The 22,510-nt window shown below is 45.2% G+C and overlaps 1 protein-coding gene across 1 annotated transcript; it reads left to right on the top strand.

Moving 5' to 3' along the window:
- The first annotated feature begins 349 nt into the window (after positions 1 to 349).
- Positions 350 to 22,148, top strand: PXDC1 (PX domain containing 1). The gene is made up of 5 exons (XM_042868845.1): positions 350 to 666; positions 10,833 to 10,924; positions 11,196 to 11,313; positions 14,875 to 14,986; positions 20,513 to 22,148. The coding sequence occupies exons 1-5, from the start codon at positions 411 to 413 to the stop codon at positions 20,628 to 20,630; spliced, it is 696 nt and encodes a 231-aa protein (XP_042724779.1). The 5' UTR covers positions 350 to 410; the 3' UTR covers positions 20,631 to 22,148.
- The last annotated feature ends 362 nt before the right edge of the window (positions 22,149 to 22,510 follow it).

The raw sequence follows: 22,510 nt of genomic DNA on the forward strand, positions 1-22,510 counted from the left end.
AGTTTTTTTTGTTTTTTTTTTTAAAGAAAAATAAAAACTTCTAGGGTCACTGGGAGGGGGAAAAATTTCCTCGTCCTGTCTGTGGCGCCTGCGAAACCGTCCCGAGAAGGAAGAGGAGGATCTGCAGAGCTGCGGGCGGAGGGGCGGGCGGGGAGGAGGGCCGAGGGGGGCCGGGGTGCGGGGCGCAGCCCCCACGGCTCGCCGCCCGCCCGCGGGGCTGAGCCCTCCCGCAGCGGGAAGGAGGGGGGGAGCAGAAGGGGCCGGGCCGCCCCGCTCCCCCGCCCCGGGGGGTGCGCCGAGTGGCACCCCCCGTCCTCCTCCTCCTCCTCCTCCTCCTCTTCCTCCTCCTCCCCTTAACTCAGTGGCGGCGGCGGGCGGGGCGCTTCGCTTCGCCCTCCGCCGGCGGCGGGATGGCCTCGGCCGTGTTCGAAGGCACTTCGCTAGTGAACATGTACGTGCGGGGCTGCTGGGTGAACGGCATCCGGCGGCTCATCATCAGCCGGCGGGGCGACGAGGAGGAGTTCTACGAGATCCGCACCGAGTGGTCGGACCGCAACATCCTCTACCTGCACCGCAGCTATTCCGACCTGGGCCGCCTCTTCAAGCGCCTTCTCGACTCCTTCCCCGAGGACCGGCCCGAGCTCTCCCGCTCCCCTTTGCTCCAAGGTCCGGGCACGGCTTCGCCTCTCCCCCGCTGCCTTCCCCGGGCAGGGCGGGCGGGTGTCCCCAGGGCGGGCAGGGGGCGAGCGGCGGGACGGGACGGGGTGCGACGGGGAGGCGGCCTTTCGCGGTCGGAAACTCCTCCAGGGCCGCTGCTTCGCATTGCGCCGTTTTTATTATTATTATGGATTCTGCGGGCGTAAGGTCCCTGCCCCTCTGTGCCTTCGGGGAGGGCCCGTGAGGCTGCGGGAGAAGGGCTGCGGCGGACAGCCCCCGCGTGTCGGCGTGTTGTTTGCCACGGGGACTGGGGGGGGGGGGAAAGAAAGGAAGAAAAAAGAGGCTGCGTCGCTTGGCAGTAGTCGGAGCGAGTGTGGAGCGAGCGCAATTCCTCGCATAACTTTCTGCGAAGCCAGTATTGCAGAGCAGTCCGCGCCGCGCTCCTTCTGCCTTTCGGTTTCCGAAGGAGGTGACGCAGCCCGGGGGTGCGAACCGCGCACGGAAGGGTTGGGGCCGCTCTGGGGCCGCTTTTAATACGTTTGACGTTTGGGGAATATTTTCTGTGACAACGCTGCGCTTTGCTCTGAATTATATCAAGCGTGTCGGGCGGCACGGAGCATCTATCTTGTGCGCTTTTCCAGCTTTCCAGTCTCCCCAGCTGTCCGGGTAGTTCGACTGAACGGGAGCGGGGAGAAGCCGGTATCCGATGTGCGGTTTACTCGCGGAGAAGCTGGAGAAGCCCTCCTCCGAGCCTCGCCATCCGGGGGCAGCGGCACCCCGCGCACCGGCGGTTAAATGGGGCAAAGCGGACCCTGCTCAGTGCCGGGTCCCGGCGCATCCCGAGGCGGCGGCATCGCCCCGGCGGCGCGGCGGTGCCGGCTGCCCTCTGCAGGCAGCCGGGGCTGGGGGCGGCGGAGCGGGGTTCAGTCCCCACTGGTCCCCTGCAGAGAGGGCCCGCAGCCCTTTTTGCCTTTCCTAAGTGCCTCCAAACTTTGCTTTTGCAAATTATGCGAGAGGAAGCATCTTCGATTCTTCCCTAAGACTCGGAGCTGGCAACCTTCACCCACCTTTCCCTAGGGAGCAGACCCCGGTAGAATCTGCAGTGAGCGAATCATCAGTCCAGGATTTGAAAAATGGGAAGCTAATAGAAGCAGATGGTAATCTATTCAGCCTGGAGAGGAGGTGGGGGTTCACTCTGCAGCAGAGACAGAGTACAGTCAGGAATGGCTTCTCAGCAGTCGCCGCATGCTTCACAATTTCAGTAATACTCCTTGAAATGAAGCTGCTCCTCTGCTAAAGAAAATGACTTTGCTGAGTGTGCTTGTGCTCTAAAGTGACTGCCCACAGCCTGTGTAACTGCGTGATGCTGGGACACGGAATCACAGAACTGTAGAATCATTGAGGTTGGAAAAGGCCTCTAAGATCATCCAGTCCAACTGTCCACCTGCTACCATTATCACCCAGTAACCCATGTCCCAAAGTACTGCATCTGCTCTTTCCTTAAACACTTCCAGGGATGGTGACTCCACCACCTCCCTGAGCAGCCCGTTCCTGTGCCTCACCACTCTTTCTGAGAAGAATTCCTAATACTGAACCTGAATAAGAGTCCCGTTTGGCTAAGTGATGCTGATGCCAGTGATACTTGGCTGTGAGCGCACACTGCATGATGCATAGGTGGCCCTTAGGAAACCTCTGGGGTATGCGTGGGTTCTTCATGTTCTGTTTGAAGGCAGAGATCCAAAGCTCAGTATATTTAACCCAGCAAAAACACCTGGTGAAAGCACAGTCTTGTGTGTGAGCATTCAGTCATGTACATCTGTGTGTATATTTTCATATATTCATCTTATGCATACAAACATCATGTATATGCATAAGAAATGTATGCTTATGTGCGTGTTTATCTTTCTGAAGGAATCTGAATATTAGCTGTGCCTTTTATCTGGAGGAAGTGGTAAAATGTTGCAAACTAAACTTGCATTGCGTTGAAGGAGTCCAATATTCCTACAGATTTGCTTAAGGAGCATTAAAAGAGCCAGGATTATCCTACGGCTGGGTCAGGCCACAGTGTGCTGCGTGTGAGGGATAGGAGGAGTGCAAGACTGAGCTTTTTCACCTTTCTAACTCCTTTACAAAGAAAGATGATTATTTTTTAAACGTAAGCAGTATCAGCAGGAGCCGGTTGTTACCATTGTGCACTCACTCCTCTTCCTTGGATGTGTGGGTGTTTGCAGAGGAGGGGATGGGAAGTATGACATTCTGCACCCGTTGTTGCCTTATCCATCCCTTGGTAGGAGGGAAGAGGAGGCCCTGGGGGTTGTGACACACCTTTAAGAACTGACAACACCATGTGGCAAAGTGCATTCCACGCACACATCTGGAGTGCGTTGTGATGCGGAGGGCCAACTTGAGGCAACCAACGGGGAGCCAGTAAACAGGGCCTGGTAAGTGCCTACCTGCAGTGTGACTGAGTATGATTCACTGCTGGTATCTGATTTGTGTCTGAAATGGGCCCTTCCCTTCCTCCAGGCAAGTGCACAAAAGAAGATCACAGAAAAGCATGGGCTGGTTCACTCTTAATGCCACTAGTCTGTTTCTGTATGCAGAGTGAACTGCTTTTGTATTTATATTTTTTAATGAGAAAAACAGCCTTGTGGACCTGGAAGCTGAGTCAAAATCAGTGATTTTGCAGTAGTTACGACAGACCCAATAGATGCTGGAAGTGAAGTATTAATCTGGGAAAGAACTCTTTTTTTTTTTTTTCTAGCCTTCTGTTTTCTCTAAATATTACTTCTGGAGATTCTTGGAAAAGATTTATCTTAAGGCTTGATGGAGCTTCAGTGCAGTCATACATCTGGCCCCAACCTCAGTGCAGGCATAGAATACAGAATTACAGAATCACAGAATATCTGAAGTTGGAAAGGACCCATGAGGATCATCGAGTCCAACTCCTGACAGCACCAGACCTTTCGGTTCTCTTCCCTTTCAGGTTTCCCTCGCCTGATTGTTGCCACCAGGGTTTACCTGTAGCTCCCCAGAGCTTTTCTCTTATCATCTGCCGTGCTGGCGCGCAACCTTTGTCCAACCATAAAAGCTGTCCAGCTGCAGAGGAGCCTTCCTATGGAAGCTTTGTGTGCAGCATGCTCATGGCACTGAGCAACTCTCCCCTCTCCTGCAGCAGCCCCTGGGCAGCCCTTCCTGGTGGCTGATGCCGAGCTCCATCTCTTTCCTGCATCACCAGGAAGATGTGCCAGGAAGTGCACAGAAATCCTGCAGGGCTGCCTAAAGGCCTTATGCAGAGCAGAGTTCCTGAAGAGCCGCCTGGGAATGTTATGTTTTCCTGCATATTTTGCTACAAATGCTGTATTCATAGCTTACAGTTTTCTATATGCTGCATTACACTGTTGTTGTTTACAGGGCCATCTGGGAGCGTGATTTATGCAGAGAGGGAACTCCACAGGAGCAGCATAGTGCTTTCCACAGACAGCAGCTGTTTGGGTGCTGTGACAATGCAGATAAATACACTACATCTATTGTGCTCTTCCCATTGTTGACATTGTCAGCAGTTCATTAGTGGGGCTCACTCGGAGCGTCTGTCTGGCCGACAAAGGATGCTGCTCTCGGTTATCAGACTCTAGCAGTGCTGTGAGACTGAAATTGAGTTTGGGGCTTCTGGGATTGGTTTTTTTATTAGCTGAATTTCATGGTTCATCGGTAATGCTGGAGATAAACGAAGCTTGCCGTGTTGTTATAAAGCTGGGCACAAGTTGCCTTTTTGTGGTGGACTGAGGCAATACGTGTATGGGGGGATTTTGGTGGGGAGAAATGGAAGTGAGGTTGTTTTCTGATGACAGGTCTCACCTGATAAGAAACCAGCACTGAAAGTGTCTGTAGGAGCCTGCATTTTTCATTAGGCATTGACTGCTTGGCTCACTTTTATCTTGTGCTTCTTGGACATCTCGTTTCTTGTTGCTCATCAGGCATCAAGACAGGAGCTCAGTGGGGAAGGGCTATCCGCTGAGGTCTGTCTCTGGGAGGTGCCGTTTGCCTGTCTCCCAACCCTGCATGAAAAGCCCGGCAGCTGGAGGTCTGGGCTGCTCAGCTTTAACTGAGAAGTGTACCAGGGCCCTCAGATGGCCACGGCCACAGCTCCTGCTCTGGGTGCTGTCACTGGGACAGTTTGAGCTGTACTTTGTGCCGTCCGTGTTTTTACATCTCTTCTGTGTGATCTGTCAAGGAAGCGGTTGCTTGTGCTAGAGCTAAGAGCATTCAAGATTGTGAAAACTCTCTGTCTTTCTGTGTCTAACAGATTGATTTCAATATCTTCAAAGTCCAAACTCCAATCCACCCTCCTGCATCCTTCTTTTCAACTCCATCGTATCTTTTTCTCTGCTCTCTGAGTAATGCCACCAAGATGTACCACGTCAGTGATACTGCATGAATAGCACACCCTTTGTAACAGCTTCAGGGACTGCAGAGGCTTGTCATATGCATGAGGTGGAATGGATTTTCTTGTGTGGGAAGGGGCAAATGCATCTTCCCTAAGAGATGAGAGCAGTAGAATTAAGGAAGAGGCATCAGACAAGTGCTGCCTGACTAAAACCACAGACACAGCTCTGGGATCTTATTCCATGTGATGAGAATCAGATGCCCTAGAAGACAGTATAAATCACCCACAGAGAGGAGAAAAGTGGTATCCTGGTCTCTTGTAATTGGAGCTCCGGTATCCCTCATTGCCTCTAATTATCTGCCCTTCTCTGGATCTTATCACATCTTTGGACTGAATGGACTCCTGTGGAGTTATTTTGCAGAATTATTGAAGAAATGTTGTGTGAAGCAGTCTTTCCCATCTTGTTTTTTTTTCTGGTGGATTTTTTTTTTTTTTTTTTTTTTGCCTCTGAATATTCCTTTGTCCTTCTAGCAGCATTTATATATCCAGAAGTACACTGAACATGGCTCTGAGTAACTTGCTCTGATCCTCCTTTGGATGGAGGATTGGACCAGCTGATAGCCTGAAGTCCCTTCCGTTGTACATCATTTTGTGATAGCAAATACCTCCTCGTGGCTGGGACCTTCTTGCTCTGTCCTCATCCTGGAACGTGGCTCTATTTGCATATGCACAAGAGTTTGAGTTATCTGAGGGAAAGAAGAAGTAATGAGGGTAAAAGATGTAAAAGATTGAGCACTGTTGTATTAATGAATACTGCAAGTGGGGAAAAGAAGCATATCTCCGGTTGAAGCCATACAATCTGGTCAGGAGAGAGTCCAGAGTAGCAGTCATCTGTGCAAGACAGCTTAGGTGTCTTCCTTAAAGATCTGTAATCCATAATTGCCAGTCACGGACTTGTGCGAAAGATAAGGGTGGGCTCAAGATCAAGATCTATAGGCCGTAAATCTTCATTGCAGTGGAGATTCAGCAAAATGCACTGAGATTTCTGCATGTATTTCTCTGCTATTTCTTTTTTCACTTTGCTGTCTACTTTGCCATCTTCCTCACAGGGGTTGGGGAGAAGATTAGGTGAGGAGAGCTCAATGCAATATTTTAATCTTCAAGTGCATACTGTAATACATAGTATTAATAGCATCACCATTCCATCTTGCACATATCTTCAAAAGTATGCTTTGACTTCTGTTCTTGCTCAGTCACCTATACTTGCTGAAGTTTTTAGTGGGCAATGTTGGTGGTAGGTTGACTTTTGGACTAGATGATCTTAGAGGTCTTTTCCAACCTTAATGATTCTATGGTTCTATGATTCTATAACTAATTTGGAGAAAGCAGGAGATCTCTCGTTATTCTTTGCTCTTCTCCTTACCAAAAGCCTCAAGGGGAGTCCTCCAGACTGGAGAAACAAGGTTTGTCCACAGTTTGAGGTCATGCACACATAGCAGTTTGTACATAGCAACACCTCTCCAGGAAAACAGATGATTTTGAGTCATCAGCAAGGAATGATTTATGAGAAATACTTGATTTAGGAATGGATTCACTCTTCTTTGGAAGGCCCTAAAGGACTCCTGAGACAAGTTGCTCATCGAGGGCATCAGCCATCAGGGCCACGTCACAGTCTCACAACAAACTGTGTGGTGTGTTAGAAGTGGTTGTCAGCATGTCATTAGCTGCAGACTCAGGCTTGGTGGCTCATAGGGCAGCAATAGGACAGGCTGTCAAGGCTGGATGCTGACATCACTAACTGGCTCCCAGGTCATGCTCCTCATCTGCTGAGCTCGTTTCCTGTTTCTTCTCAGCTCTGGGCCTCTCTCCCACACCATGGCCGAGCGTGCCAGGGACGCAGCTGCTTGCCTGATTTGCAAGGCTCCTGCAGCTGCTCTGGCACCAGGGTCCCACAGCAGGAAAGATGCTGCAGCCCATGCTGCTGTTTGTGCTGTGTTTTTCCACAGATGTGTTGCTATGTGTGAAGTTACAATGTCTGCGTGGTTTCAAATTGTGGGCAAATCCTGTTCATCCAGTCTTAAGGACTCTGCTCGGGGCTCTTGGTCAGGAAAGAGGCAGGGGAGATGTCAAGGGGAGTTTTCCTCCCCTAAAATTAGGTCACTGGTTGCAGGGGCTGTGCACACAGCAGAACACTGCTGAAAACAAATATCCCAGGTACGGGCAGGTGCCACTCTTGGTCACACAATGTGCCTGCATTGCCCTCCCTTGACCCAGCATGTGGGCTCTGTTATGAAAAAAAAATCCTAGGGATTTCTCATATTTGGCAGACAGCTTTGTAGTAAAATAAATAAAGAAAATGGAGCCAGCAAGGCTCCCGTTTACCTCAAGCCCTATAAACACAGGTGTTTATAGTATTTAAATCACTTGAAATGATAGTTAATTGTCTAAGCACAGCAGAGGTAACAAGACAGAGAGCAAAGTTTTCCTGGGAGGAGTTTACACATGTTTTCAATTAGCAGTCAGCCAGCAGTCAGGGCAGAGGGAAAGGCATGAGAACAGCATTTCACCATGACCTCACTGAGAGATTTCCCAGCTTTGAGCACAGCTCTGTGGTATACTGAACAAGTGGAAGAAAGCACAACTGGTTCTGGGCTACTGGTTGCTTCGTTAGTGTCTTCTCTTTTATTTTAGGGTGAGCTGTCTGAAGAAAGGCACTCAGAAAGATGAAAAAATAGACACGCACTTTTGGTCTGTGAGCAGAGACAGAAACAGAGGCTTCAGGATGCTCTGTGGCTGCCATACAGATCATAGAATCACAGAATGTCCTGAGTTGGAAGAGATCCATAAGTATCAGCAAGTCCAGCTCCTGGCTCCGCAAAGGACCACCCAACATTCAAACCATATTTCTAAGAGCATTGCCCTAGTGCTCCTTGAACTGCAGCAGTTTACTTCCATGGGGACGCTGTTCCAGGGCCTGACCCTCCCCCTGATGGAGCCCCATGCCGTTCCCTCGGGTCCTGTCACTGTCAGCAGTGAGCAGAGATCAGCACTGCCCATCCACTCCCCTCATGAGGAGTTGTAGGCTGCCATGCTGCATACATGGCCGATGTATGAACAGCAAGACCAACATGCTCGCTCAGGACATCATGGCACATTTGTGTTGGGGCTTGTGACAGCAAGCAGTCAGCAGGGCTGGAAGGAAGTGAGGGGAGGGACCAGGCTGTACTCCTCCCAGTGCCTGTGCATGGGGCATCTGGCTGAGGGCATTGCAGATGTTGGGCTGTTAGCAGTCCGTTGGGCTGTTAGCAGTCCTTTGGGCTGTGGGATCACAGCCCACGATGAGTTGAAAACCTCTGGCACATCTGCTAACTCTTAAAAACAGAGCCTTTTAGACTGACGATAAATGAGAGCCTTACAATCTCTGTAGCTCTTGCAGAAGAAATTACAGGGCTCAGCATATATATAGGCAGTCAAGTGGTTTCTGTGTGTTTGGGCTGCCACACAGGAAGGCCGCTCCCCAGCAAGCTCAGCTCCCTGCAACCGACCACAGTGGGTCAGCAGCTTTGCACCCCAGAGCTGCACATCCACAGCCATTCAGCATGTATATAAGCATCTGTCCCTGCAGATGCATCATTTACTCTCCTTCCTACGCTGTCTGCCTTTTGGTTTTGATATCAGTAAAAGCTACGGTAGGAAACAGTGGTTACTGTGTTAGATGTTGGAATGTTCCATGCCAGTTTCCCGGTGGGTTTGTGTGCCGGGTGCCTCTCCAGCAGCCCACGCGAGAAGTATGTGGGGCTGGATTTCCTGGTGAAGGCAGAGAGCTGTGAAGCCTCCCCTGGGGTGAGCTGTGGAGGTGCTGTGGGCTGTTGGCCATCCTGGCTTCTCTCACTGAGGCTTAGCAAGGCTGTGCAGAGCTGCAGATGCCTCTCTTGATTACTAATGAGAGAAAATCCCAACTGCTTGGCTGCTTTTCCTCAGAGTACACTGCACACTGTTGTTGGTGAGGTGTATTTTTTTCTTTTCCATCAGATGTGGGACAGGCACATACTTGCAGATGAGGCAACGTGGAGCTGCCCAGGCCTGCACGCACCCAGCAGTTAGGAAGATGAAGTGTGCTGATCTGCAGGTCTGGGCTGAGGCATCAAGCACAACCCAGCTAACACACAACCTGTGGATCCATGCAGATGAGTTAATTCATGTTTACCCATGCGAAGCTACTTGACTGTGGTGTACTGGTACCAGCTGGATCAGGAAACGCTGCTGTGCTTCTAGGCCTGTCTCTACTGTCAGAGGACGGAGCACGCTGTGCCAAAGAGGTGTCAGAGAAACTCATGTAAAGGAAAAAATGCAAAATGAGGGATGTCGAGCAATAGAAAGTCTTATTATTTTGTGTGACAACTGTCAAGTAAGCCTGGCTGCTCCAGAGACAGTCTCGTTTTGTTCGGATCTGTAATTTGAGGAGAGCTGGCAGCTCCAAAGTCATGCTTTTGTCAGGAAAGTTTGCATGTGGTCACATCACACCAGTAACTCAGCTTGGGCTGATGCAGGCAGAAACATCCCATGAATGTTGGCCCCAGACTGGGTGGGTTTGGCAGCTCTTTCTGTACCTCTGTCTTTTAAATAGAGATGGTTGTGCACAAGAGAGACTGCACTTAGACAAATTTAACGCTTAGCATTTTAGTGCATCGAGGTGGCTTCTCACAGACTGCTTTGCTACTTTTGGCTTGTTTTTTCTTTTTTTCATTGTTTCAATTTTTGTGTAGATGGTTTTGGTTTATCAAGTCTTTTTCTGCTCCAACTTTCAGTCATTTTATTTATGCATTTATTTGTTTTAACTAGTGAATCTTGTGGTCTTTAGTAGTCTCTTAGGTATTTCAGTCCACGTGTGTATGTTATGCACTGGAAAAACTGCACACATGTAGAGGCAAATCAGTGGTTGGATTAGAACAAGTGCAGTTGCAACACCAGAAATAATGGGGCTGTTAGAGAGATGGGGTTTGCTTCACCTCATATTTCCTGTACGTGCATATGGCCTGTGGTAGATTTCCCTGCCCCTGCTAGGGGAGAGGGAAGCAATGGACTGCAGAGTGTACATATGGAATGTGATATTACACTTGAAAATCACGCTATCGAGCAGTTCAAAATTAGAAGCATTGTAATGCATCATTCTGGCCAACTGAACACAAAATTTCCATGTCAGTCTTTTCTGCAGCTCTGTGATAATTCTGTGATTAAAAAAAAAACAAAAATCCAAACAGTTGTTTTGCACTTGAAGAATGTGGTACTGAGAAATCTGTGGACTTGCCATTGGGATTTACATGTCTGCTCTCAAAGCCTTCTGTTTAGTTTGTGTTTTGTCTTTTCATCTGATCTGTGGGTTGTGTTTTTTGGCTTTCTTTGGTTTTCTTCTGCTTTTTATTGACAGAAAAAGGATGAATCATGGTTCTGGGAAGCAGAAAACAGCATTTTGATTATTGTTGCTGGCAATATTGTGTAGCAAAACTGGGTGAGGGTGTAGGTGGTTCTACTTCTGCTTGTCTTGCAGCTCCTAAACGTGATCATAAACAGCTGAACTTGTGTCAGGCCTGGGACTGTGTAACTACACCCACCTTTGTTTGGGCACACATTTTATCATCAGTGTGGGTTAGAAGTCTTATTTCTGGAAGGCATAATATTTGAGTTCTTTCCACATCTTCTTGAGCTGGTGCTTCTGGCTGCTGAAGTGTGTATACACATGAAAATGTGTACGAAGCCTATGCCCACAGTCTGTTTACTTTGTTTCTAGGGCTCATCACAATAAAAGAAGCCCATGATATAGAAGCCAGACTTAATGAAGTGGAAAAGCTTCTGAAGACTATAATAAACATGCCATGGAAGGTGAGTAAGCCAAGCTCCACACTTAGCCCAGCTTGACTCTGCCTTGATGGTGACACACACTTGCATGCAGATTGGCCTGTGCCAAAATGTAAAAGAAGCAACAATCCACTGAATATCTTGGGGAAGTGCTGAGTGTCAGAACCATGTAATGATGTCTCCAGGCAGTTTTTTGTAATAAGTCTTTCTGTTGTACTAGGAAGGGATGTAAAGGGAGGAGAGAAACAAAACAAAGTGTTGGTAATAAAAGCGGATGTCTCTTTCTCTTTTTAAGTATTCAAGATCTGAAGTAGTCCTCACATTCTTTGAGAGATCTCCTTTGGACCAAGTTCTAAAGAATGACAATGTCCATAAAATTCAGCCAAGCTTTCAAAGTCCAGTTAAAATATCAGGTAAGAGTTGTTTGCTTCCAACAGTCATCTCGAGAATTAAAGAATGAAAATTACTTTATTTGTTGTTCTCTTTGTTCTTTCTCCAAGCAACTAGCAAAAGCTGTGAGAATATTAAATACTGTTAGGAGAGAAGGAAGGAGAAACATCGCACCTTGAACACAGTGTGTGCAATTTTGGTCTCTCTATCTCAGACAGGAAATAATTAAATCTTAAAACACACAAATAAAGGATAGGGATTAAAGTCATTGAACGGCTTCTCCAAGAAAAAGGTCAAAGAACTACACTTAAACTTTGGAAAGAGATAACAGTAGGGTTATGATGGAAGCCTACAAAACTGAATGGGAGGAGGTTTAGTTATCCTGTTGTTCTCACCAAACAATAACATCAATTATCCAGTAAAGCTGGCAGATAATAGGCTATAAACAAACAAAATAAAGGTTAAATATTCTGCTGTTTTCATCCAGAGCTTGGCTAGGGAGTGAAGTCATTGTCATAGCATATCATGGAACTGAAAGTATAAATGACTTCAAAAAGGAATTAAGCAAGCAAATGAATGAAGAGTACATTGAGACCTGACACAGACGGAGACAATGGCAAGTTTCTAAACCACAGCCTGCTGGAAAGTAAACTGGAGAGCAGTATCATTCTATACTTGCCTGTCCTTTTAGCCCACCCCCACTGAATCTGCTATTGTCTGTTGTTAGAAGGTATATGGACATTTGGTGTGTATAGATTTGTATTTCTCTGTTGAAAAATTTCCTTTGAGCTTAATGGGAACTGCAGATTTCTCCTTAGGAGCTTGCAGTCTGCGAGCTATCCAATGAGGTGGCAGTTTTAGTGTCACCAAAAGGGCTTATTTTGGTGAGTGAAATAAGAGTGAAATACTGCATAGTTCTCCAAGGTGCATAAGATCTTTAGTATGGAACACATCAGCTTTCATAGGTACTAACAATACTTTGGTTAATGACTAGGTAGCGTGTCAACGTGCTAAAGATGTAGACAGTATGTCTTAAGGATTGATTCATAAACAGGGTAGATTTCTATTTTTGTTTCTGGTCCTGAGCTTTGGTACTAAGCAAATTAGTTATGGGTTAAATATTCTTTTAATTAAATGGTAAATTGCTCAGGAACCCACCAATAACTATTTTGAAGCATACTGCCTAACACGGTGCCTAGGCAAAAAATGTGGTCTTGCCAGCCAGTCTGGTGCTTTCTCATTGAGCCCCTGAGCAGAGGCTACAGCGCAGCACAGGATGGTGCTCATCAAGCAGTGCCTCAGGGCCATACTGCAAAGGGGATGGTGCAGGTCTGGCTCCTTGAGCCCAGCAGATAGGAGCCAACAAGTGTGTTTAATGTTCCAGCTGTGAGTAGGGAGCTTTGGATGGTGTGTTGAGTTGATGTAGAAATCGAAGGTGAAATTTCTCATGTGTGTGTTTCCTGACGTTTGTCAGCCTCCAAAGGTGAATGTGGTTTACATGCTTTGCTTCTGAGCACCCAGAAGTGTTTTCAGTACTGAACCCTGAGAACATATTCACTGTTTTCTGTCCGAAATATATTGCTGCCCTGTGAGAGCAGGGGCTGCAAAGTGAGTCCTTGCACCTGCCTGTTACGAATTGAGGGATCCAGCAGTACATAGGTGACTCCGAAAGTAGTGTCTCCTACTTATTTCTATGCAAATTACAACAAGTATAAAGAGCACAGCAACACAATTCGAGAGAGCAAATTTTCAGCTACAGAACACTAGTTTTCAACGTAGTCACCCCCATTAACTCTGCATTTTCACCAGCAATGTACAAGAGCCTGCATGCTGCACTTGTAAACATCTGCATCAGCAGAAGTGACCCACTGTCATCGCTGCTGAAATGCATCACCAACCGCCGGCACTGTGCTCACAGCCACTGGTTGGTCTCCACTGGTTGTCAGCGTGTGGTGGATACAACAGAGAGAAGAGGATCAAGAGAAATCTAAGTTCACAGTCAGGGTGTCTGACTGAGAGACAGGCTAGCAGTAAAGGGAAGCCTCCTGCCAGCCTGCATATAGAAGAGCTGTGGAAACCATGTCTGCAGAACAATAACATGTTTTGTTTTAAAGTGAACTAAATTGATTTTAGTAGCTGAATCATACCTAATTAATTGGAGGAAGAACAGAGGAAGACTTATGCAGCTATTCAGAAGCACCATGTGGTAGTTTGTTTCATCATCTAACTGGTTGCCACAAATAGATTTTTAGAACTTAGGTGAAAACCTGATGATGAAATGACATTTGCCTCATCTGAATATTGCACACTGGGGGAATGGTTTTGGAGTCTGTCGGTGTTGTCAGTAGGTGGCAGTAAATGTTAACAAAGCGGTTTGCACTGCAATAAAATGTTGTAATTTTTAGGTCGTGGCAAGGACAGTAGGAAAAATTGTGGCATCCTTGTTGGTCATAGTTCAGCTTTTTGCATGCCTTGCGGGCTCAGAAAAACAGACCAACAAATTCTATGCTCTCTGAAAGAACAAACTGCCCATTGCGTGGGCCTGTTCAGAGTGATGAGTGATGGGGAAGAGAGGAAGCCCCTCCTCTTTGATGGAAGCTGAATTTGAATTTATGGTGTACATTGTATTCTGCAGCACGATGCTTGCTTAATATGAGTCATTCTGCTGGTTTTCTTTGTCTTTACCACCCCCAAACATATTCTGCTGTTGCAACACAATACAGACTTTCTTCAGAAAAATATGGAAGTGAATTCTAGCCTGGCTTTTATGCAGTAATATACTAATGTACACTTAAAAATTACCTCATTCCTCTCTCCATTCTCCTTTCCCACTCATTAGAGAAGTACATTCCTGTTGTGTTGGCACTAGCATCATCTGACATTGTATGATTAGAAAAAGTCCTTGCGATTTGCCTAGTTTGCCTTTCTATATAATACCGACATGGTTAAACTTATTCACAACAGATACTGCTCTTTAGTTTTAAACACTTTCCCTGGTAGTTAGTGAGTGGAATTAGATGTAAGTTTAGCTGTTCTGGACTGGAGACTTGTTACACAATGACAAATAAGTAGAATTGAGGGCAGCATAGAAGACAGTATTGTTTTACATAACTTAATGATGGTTGCTCAGATAATTTGGATTGTATCTTTTTATTTCCTTTCTTCTGTTATGGGCTTTTTTTTTTTTTCCTCTTTTTCTTTTTTTTCCTCCTGCTTAACTTGTTTAAGCCTTGGAAATCTGTCCAGGAAAAACACAATTATGAGAAATGGTAAATTGCAACTGTATGCATGGGCTCCCATTCTGCTAAAAGTGACGCCTATTTTGCCACTGGCAATAGTGGGACTGAAACCTGGCCTTGCTTCAGATGCTCTGTATCAGGAATTGATGATGTGAATAGGATTGCTTAAGCACTGGCAATCTGTAGGTGTAAGAAGCTGTGAAACAAACTCTCTTTCTGCTTTCCTCTACAGATGTTCAGTGTTACATCCCTTTTCACAATCATGTCAAGTATGTATGACGTGTAGTTATTTCCAGCTTTCTGTTTCTTGGACTCTCATCTTGTTTCTCTTTATTCTTCTGACAGAAATCATGCGATCAAATGGATTTTGTTTAGCGAACACTGAAACAATAGTCATTGACCACAGTATACCCAATGGAAAAGAGAAGCACCTGGATGTGGATTCAGCAGAACACTTGTAAGTGTGGTTTATCCATGGGTAATGCTGTCAGGGTTCAGATCAACAGTCACTTTATGGCTGTGTTTTATTTCCATAGCAAGATGCTATTCTCTCAGTAGGAGCAAGACTGGTGCAGTTGTCATTCTAACTGGTTGAAGATTACTGGGTCTGATAGCTGAGGCTTCACAGTTCTTTCCATTAAAATGGATAAAATGGCTCTTTGGAAATTGACCTCACTTGGTCCTGTCTGTAAGAAAAAAGCTGTGGCTATCGTAGGGATCCTGCCAGGTGAAAACAGAGGAACTTTTTCTTTCTCTCATGATTGTGAAGAGAGATGACTTGAGCCCAAACGTGGAAACTGAAGGATCCGGACAGACAGACTATCCCAAATATTTATTAGGGGAGCAAAACACCATTCTCTTTATCAAAGGAAGCTGGGCAGCTGCTCAGGTGTTGCTACACTCTTTGACTTGCTGAAACATGTATTTCATTAAGGAGGAAGGATGTTAGATTAGCCTTATTTGTAAATTCTGCCTGCTAATGCGTGTAGATATTTTGGACCAGAGACCAGTAACCAGAAGGGCTTTCATTTAGGTCTTAAGTCAGTGCTGTATTGACAGATGGGTACTGATGGAAGTCAGCTCCTGTTGATTTCTGTCATGGAAAGTGATTGATGTTTCAGTGAGCTTCAAGTAATGAAGCATTTAAAAGTTTTCGATGAGAAACATTGACCTGTATTTTCATTAGAGCAATCAAAATGATGGAAACAGAGCACTAAAGGCCTTATGGAGGCTTTATCTTTGAATTCATCTTGTCACGTTTGAAATGTGATCATTGCCAGTCTGCAGAAGGGTTTACAGGTTGACAAGATTGTGTCAGAGTCTGAAATGCATCTGGCTCCACTGCAATTTCTCAAAGTCTTTCTGTTAAAAGAAGGAGTGTTTAACACTTGCTGTTTTGAGCCTAAAACTTACTAACAGCATTTCAATTCATACACTTGTACTAATGAGGCCAAAATGATGCGCTGGACATCATTCAATGAGGCCACTGTCTGGACATTAAAGTTGATAGCTCCTGGTAGATCATCTCTTAGTATGGAGAGTGATAAATGGTCTCCCTGATCTAGCAGGAGGTATCCCTGCCTACAGCAGGGGGCTTGGAACTAGATGATCTTAAAAGTCCCTTCCAACCCAAAGCACTCTATGATTCTATGAAATTATTAGAGCAGATTACCAAAGAAGGCCTTATCCTGCCTCATTTTTATTATTTCAAAAGGTATTGATTTAAAAGAATGCTTTGGCCCAAGGAAAACTTACTGGTCTGGGATGGAAAACTTCTGTAGTCTAGTTGTCATCCCAGTGTTTGTCCTACACATCAGAAAATACTGAAGCAGGAATATGTTGATATGATAAAGACCGGGTGGTAGGTGTGGATTCCCAGTAACAGTGGTGGAAGAAGTTAATCCAAAATAACAGCTCAGCTTTGTGCATCTGTATTTTAACTCCCCTGAAGGAAGTTAAATTGAGTACAAAGAAGTTAATACATTTTAAATGTCTGTTGTACATGATGACCTAAACTTAGCTGTATTTTGTATCAGGGAGGTAGTGGCCTGGAAGTAATGGCACTCATGTAGAAAAGCTATCTTGTAAAGACTGAATTATTTTTAAATACAAAAGTTTCCTATATTTTTAAGTGTAGACTAGTAACCTAGAAAGAAAGTTTATAAACCTTTCAAAGCGCTATGCAGTTCCTTTTTGTTTTCTGTAGATTTGGATTTACAGAATTCATATTTTCTATTCTGAAATCAATTCCTTGTGGACTTGTCTATCCTCAAATGGGGAGTTTTTCCTTTCAGTAAAAATCCATATGGGTTTTGGTTGCTGATGTACTTGAATCAGACATTTTGCAAAGCAAGCGTATTTTTTTGATAGAAGCACCCAATAGCATTCATTTGCCAAGGCCCTGCTACACTGTTGGATTTTGTTGGGTTAGCCACTGTTGGCTTGCTTGCTGGGTTAGCCACTGAGTGGCCCATCACCTGAAAAATCTGAAACTTCTTGCAAAAGAAACTATCGTGTTTTTGCAAGCTGGAGTTGCTTACTCTGTTATTGCTTTTTGCTTCCTTCATTTTCTCTAATTTTGGTTGGAAGAATACCACATTGTTGCAAAATGTGGTGAAACCAGTGTGCTCAGCCTCCATGTGGCAAAAGCAGCTGTTATATGCTTTCTGTACTCCGCAGTGCTTCTCAAAGCAAAGGTGGCAAATAAATGCATCCAAACTCTTTGTTTTGTTACATAGAAGTACCTTCCTCTGCCAGGGCTGTTTGCACTTCTGTCTTTCCAGCCAGCAGCAGGCAGCAGAGGCTTTGGAACTGGACATGCTGCCTTTTTGGCAAACTTGCTCCAGTAACAGGCATGTATTTTCAGGACAGTAGTGGTGCTGGTGCAAGCATCTTGTTGTCCACAGGAGAAACTTTCATGTGTGGCAATGCAAAAGCAGCATGGAGCTGGTAAAGTTAGGTGCAGAAGGTTTCCAGAAAAAAAATAATCCTACGCTGGACAAGAAAAGTAAATGCTGCTCCTATGCTTTTTATTCTTAAATGGAAGGAGCTCTGTTCAGGTACTGCTTGCACATAATGTGTCGAGAGTTCTGTAAACTTTATTTTAGGGAAAGACCTGTTGGTAGTTTTATGTGTTACACAGCTTCTAGCTGTAACTCTGATTTACTGGGTTTGGTTTCTTCCAAGCACTGCAGAGCACTGCTTTGCAGACTCCTGTGTCTGCACTTTCTTTCCAGCAGCAAGGAATGCTTTCTGCCTTCCCACAGCATGTGAATGTCACTGCTTTGTATCTCACATGCTGCTTGTACTACCTTATCAGTGAGACTGAAGTACCACAAAATCTATGTGGCCTTCCAGGTGCAAGTCTGATTTTCTATAATTGGCAAGAGAAAGAAAGCTGAGTCTAAATAGCTTTCTTGCTTCCTTTTCTGGCATTGTCATTCTGTCTGCCCCACTGGTGTTTCATAACCCGTTGTTCCTGGGCCTCCAGTGGCCTGTAAGACAGCACAACATCAGCTGGGAGTTAGCTGCCAGAAACTAAGTCAAATCCCTTCTGCATGTGTTCCCACGCATGCAGGCAAGCAAACAACTTGGAGGGAGCAGGGAAATGAAGGCAATAAACATTTGAAGCTCAGTTGACACAGAGTTTTTCCATGGTTGTAAGTAAAGATCATAGTAACAGAACTGCAGGAGAAAATCCCTGAGTTTCTGTTCAAAAAGTTGTGGTTCTCATAGTTTAGGATTGAGAAGAACCAGGCAGGAGTGTGGAAAAAGGACAGTGCCATCTGTGTCCATACATTCTAGGATGTAGGCACTCTGCTATCCAAAAAGCTGTGATGCTTTCCAAGAAATTGAGTTTTGAGAAGAGGGAGGAGTGGGAGATGTTATCTGTTTCTTTATCCTACAGTCTTTTTAGACCTTCTGAAGTATTTGATTCTTAGGGCTCTCTCAGTTGAAGTTAGAAGGACGTCTGCAATTGCATTATTTAACTGCGGGAGTCCAACTGCCATAGGGAGTGCAGCGAGACTCTGTAGGAAGGATGCTGTAGTCATTGTTTCCTATTTGTCTTGAACATTTGTCTTTATAAAAAGACAAATGCAGGGAGGAGACTCTCACCCTTTCACTTCATAGGTGCAAGTTCAATCTGCATACAAAGGCAATTTCCGTTCTGCATTTGTGTGGGAACCGAGGCATTTCATGACACTGCCAAATGCTGTGAGAATAAAATGGAAGAATGTGAACCTCAGCTTCATGACTCACTTTTCCAGAGCTCACTTGCTGCTTCCTTCCTTAACACTAGTAGCTTTGAAAGTCAGAGAGAACAATATGAGTTGTGTGCACGCACCATAGTTCTCATTGTCCTGTAGCTGATTCATAAACGTGGCTGTACAATGAGAAGGTGGATGGGATCAGTTCTGAGTAGTTGCTGTGCATTTTTTCTAGACTCGGAAAGCTCTAATTCCAGAGGTATCCAGAGCTGCCTAATAAAGGTTGTGTCCCAGGAAATTATTTGTTTGTTAGTAGGAGAAAAGCCCTAGGAGTTGAAAATGAATTTACTGTGTTTTTGATCCAGGTCAACTTCAACTGAACATAGTAACTAGATGTCATGAGATGTAAACTTCAGGTATGATCATGACAAGTGCTGTGAAGAGTCTGTGCCATGCTGCAGAGAAGTCATAAAAAGCCCCTTTCAGTGCAGACTGCTATCTAAAGAAATTGAGTATTTGCTCTCCTAATATGCTGTGTATTTGTGTTTCGGCACAGCTGTAAAAGGGAATAGTTCTCTTGTTTTACTGTAAGCCAACTCCTTTGCTCATTCGTCTCCATGGGTTACAAAGAAGGTTTTCTGTTTATTTAAGGACACAGAGGGCAATGTTTTTCACTCATATCTCAACCCTCTTTAGTGAGTGCTGAATTTTGGTTTACATAAGTAATGGAAGATATAATTTCTGATCTTTCAGCATCAGGAGAATGATATGTAGGCTGATGTCACGAAACTGTAACTTCACTATTCGCAGTTGATTTTCACGGACTTGCTTGAGAACTTCTTGCATATGTTTTAATTTCAAGCTGCCAGGAGAGGGAGCGAGACGCTGATGATTTCAGAAAAAAGAACTGGGACTCTAGATCTTTGCCTTGCAAACTGAGCTTCGCAAAGCTCAAGCTGAAAACCAGCATTAGGAGTACTGCTACTGCAGCACTGCTCTGCTGTAAAGCAAGTCCACGTGTTAAATTTACTCAGAAACTTAACTTGAGATACTGGTAGAGACATTCTTGCCTGCAGCTCTTTTTCCAAATGACCCCCACAGAAATGTCTTTTCTCAAAAATTTCTGGGGATCAGTCTCCAGATATTCTAGCCTTTCCTTTTCTCCCAGTACTTTTCTTCAAATTCCATCTACATTCAATGTTTAAAATTCATATCAGTTACTTTTTTTTTTTTTTTTTTTTTTTTCATCAATATTAGTGTCTTTTTGCATCAAAAGTGGGGTGGCCAGCAGGGCAGAGGAGGTGATTGTTCCCCTCTGCTCAGACCTTGTGAGGCCTCAGCTGTAGTATTGTGTCCAGGCTTGGGACCCCCAGCACAGGAAAGACATGGAGCTGTTGGAGCAGGTCCAGGGGAGAGTCGAGAAGATGATTAGAGGGCTGAAGCACCTCTCCTGTGAAGACAGGCTGAAGGAACTGGACTTGTTCAGTCTGTAGAAGAGGAAGCTCAGGGGGGAACTTATTGTAGCCTTTCCGGTACTTAAAGGGAGCTTATTAATAGGAGGGAGGCTGACTTCTTACATATTCTGAGAATGGTAGGACAAGGGAAAATGGTTTTAAGGGAGAATGGCTTTAAACTAAAAAAGTGGAGATTAGATGTTAACAGGAAATTCTTCATTCAGAGAATGGTGAGGCAGTGGCACAGCTGCCCAGAGAAGTTGTGGATGTCCCTATGATGTAATGCCTTTTTTTGTTTGTTTTGTTTTAATTTCTCCTCAGGTTTGAAAGTGTGAGTGACTTTACCTCAGAGCTAGAAGACAGTGATGACCCAACAGCCTATGTCACCAATTTGACATACTACCACCTGGTCCCATTTGAGACTGATATTCTGGACTGAGACTGTTCAATGCCACAGGCAGCCAGCATCCAGCCAACCTCTTCGTCCATAAGCTCTGCTGTCTCCAGCATTGCATCTCAGTGAGTAAGGATCTGCAGGCAAGACCAACAGCTAAGAAGCTGCAGCAAGTACATCACAAAGCTGGCTTTGTAGTCTGGCCTTCTGTTGTGTCTTGCAGAGACGTCTTGTAAGGAGGTAGCTGCTTCACTGTGAACAACAAATTCATTTTCCATGAAAACAAGGCAGCAGAGGCCTCCTGGGACTTGAGGAAATCTCTGCAATGTCTGTGGTAACTACAGCTCTGATACAGCCGCTAGAACTCGTGCTGTGGTGTGCTATCACCTGTGCTTCTTGGCTTGCAGTGCAAGTTGAGGCTTCCTCTTTTAGGATACCACCAGAAATTTCCCCTGATGTCGTGCCCACTCTTTTTATGCTGTGTAAGTGAGAAGGCAAGCCAACCAGCTGAATTTTGTCAGTTCCCTCTGCAATTGCTTAATGGATGCCTTGCAGGTCACTTCTTGCTCAGCTGCCGGATGACTGGTGCCTTACACAAGACGTCAGAAACACCATTGAGTGCCTCTAGGATACAGAATACAAGCTGACTGCTTTACTTCTTTCAATCATGGGTTTTTATGTAATCACTGAAGAGATGACTACTCTTTCCCTCTTTCCACGAGTAGTAAAGCAGACAGCAGCTGGCATTGCAATGGGCTACACACGATGTTTAGGTACCTGAATGATGTCAAAGATCTGGAAAGCTGATGGGAAAGCTGAGCTGCCCTGCTAAGGGCGGTCAAGGCTACGACAGGCACTTGGATATGAATTTTGTCACGCGGACCAGAAAATGTGAATGGTGCTTACAGTTGTTTATATCAGAGAGATAGTTCCCTATGTATGTTTCTCCCCAGAGAATGGGGAGGAAGCCAATGAGATTGCGTGTTTGGACTGAAAAAGAACAATAAGCTACAGCGTGCCTACAGTAGTAGGAAAAACACCCACTCCCAGGCCTGCATGACTCAAAGGGTCTTTCTGGCTTTCTGAGATATGCCTGCAGGGCCGGGTGCAGGCTTTGTTGTCACATGAATGCATTGGTGACAGTGGGAGCACGAGCAGGATTGGAACCTGCAGCCTCTTGACTACTGAGTAGTGGAAGGTTAAAATCTCTTTGGGGTCTCTCTCTTGCAGAGTGCTGTGATCTCCAGGCTCTCGCAGTGAGAGCTCAGCACTCACCGTCGTGACCTGTCGTTGAGCTTTTTGTGATCTAATTGCAAATATGAAATTGAAGGGATTGAAATGTGAAAAAGGATGTTTTGAACATGTTTCCTTGTAGTGGGGCTTACGTTGTCCTGAAGAAGTTGGTACAAATCCCTTCCTTTGCAGACTTCTCATTTCTATCTGTAGAATAACAGTCAAACAGCATTTGCTAATGTAAATAATAAATTATTTAGAATCCCAATTCTTTTACACAGTATGTTTTTAAAATATATTTTAAATGAAATAAAATATAACTCACCTTCAGTACACTTTCTGCAGCTTGAGATGTGGCTTCTTTCTTTTTCTTTTTCCATCTCTGAAGACTCTTTCACAATCACGCCAAATCCTCTTTGTTCCCTGTAGTTTTGAAAAAATGCTGAGTTTACACAACTTCTCCCGTGCTGCATGTCTTGCCTAAACTGCCAATACATTACATGCTTATGTGAAAGCTCTTAGCCTCACTGTTGATCTTGTGTATAGGTGCATGTGGCTTAATACCACTAAGTTCAGTGGAGCAATTCTGCACTTCTACAACCTTAACTGAAAACTAGTCTGGCACATAACCTTTTTGAACATCGTGCAGATCTTTGTACATTAAACTCCTGAAATAGCAGATCTTTGTACAT

The sequence above is a fragment of the Lagopus leucura genome, unplaced genomic scaffold (assembly GCF_019238085.1).
Source record: "Lagopus leucura isolate 7727_CA_CO unplaced genomic scaffold, USGS_WTPT01 Super-Scaffold_100002, whole genome shotgun sequence".
NCBI lineage: Eukaryota > Metazoa > Chordata > Aves > Galliformes > Phasianidae > Lagopus > Lagopus leucura.

Excerpts from the sequence above, each read along its gene's own strand:
- PXDC1 (XM_042868845.1), top strand. The coding sequence starts at position 411 with ATGGCCTCGGCCGTGTTCGAAGGCACTTCGCTAGTGAACATGTACGTG. Across the intron at positions 11,314-14,874 it reads AAGTCCAGTTAAAATATCAG|AAATCATGCGATCAAATGGA; the intron begins GTAAGAGTTGTT and ends TTCTTCTGACAG. Across the intron at positions 14,987-20,512 it reads GTGGATTCAGCAGAACACTT|GTTTGAAAGTGTGAGTGACT; the intron begins GTAAGTGTGGTT and ends ATTTCTCCTCAG.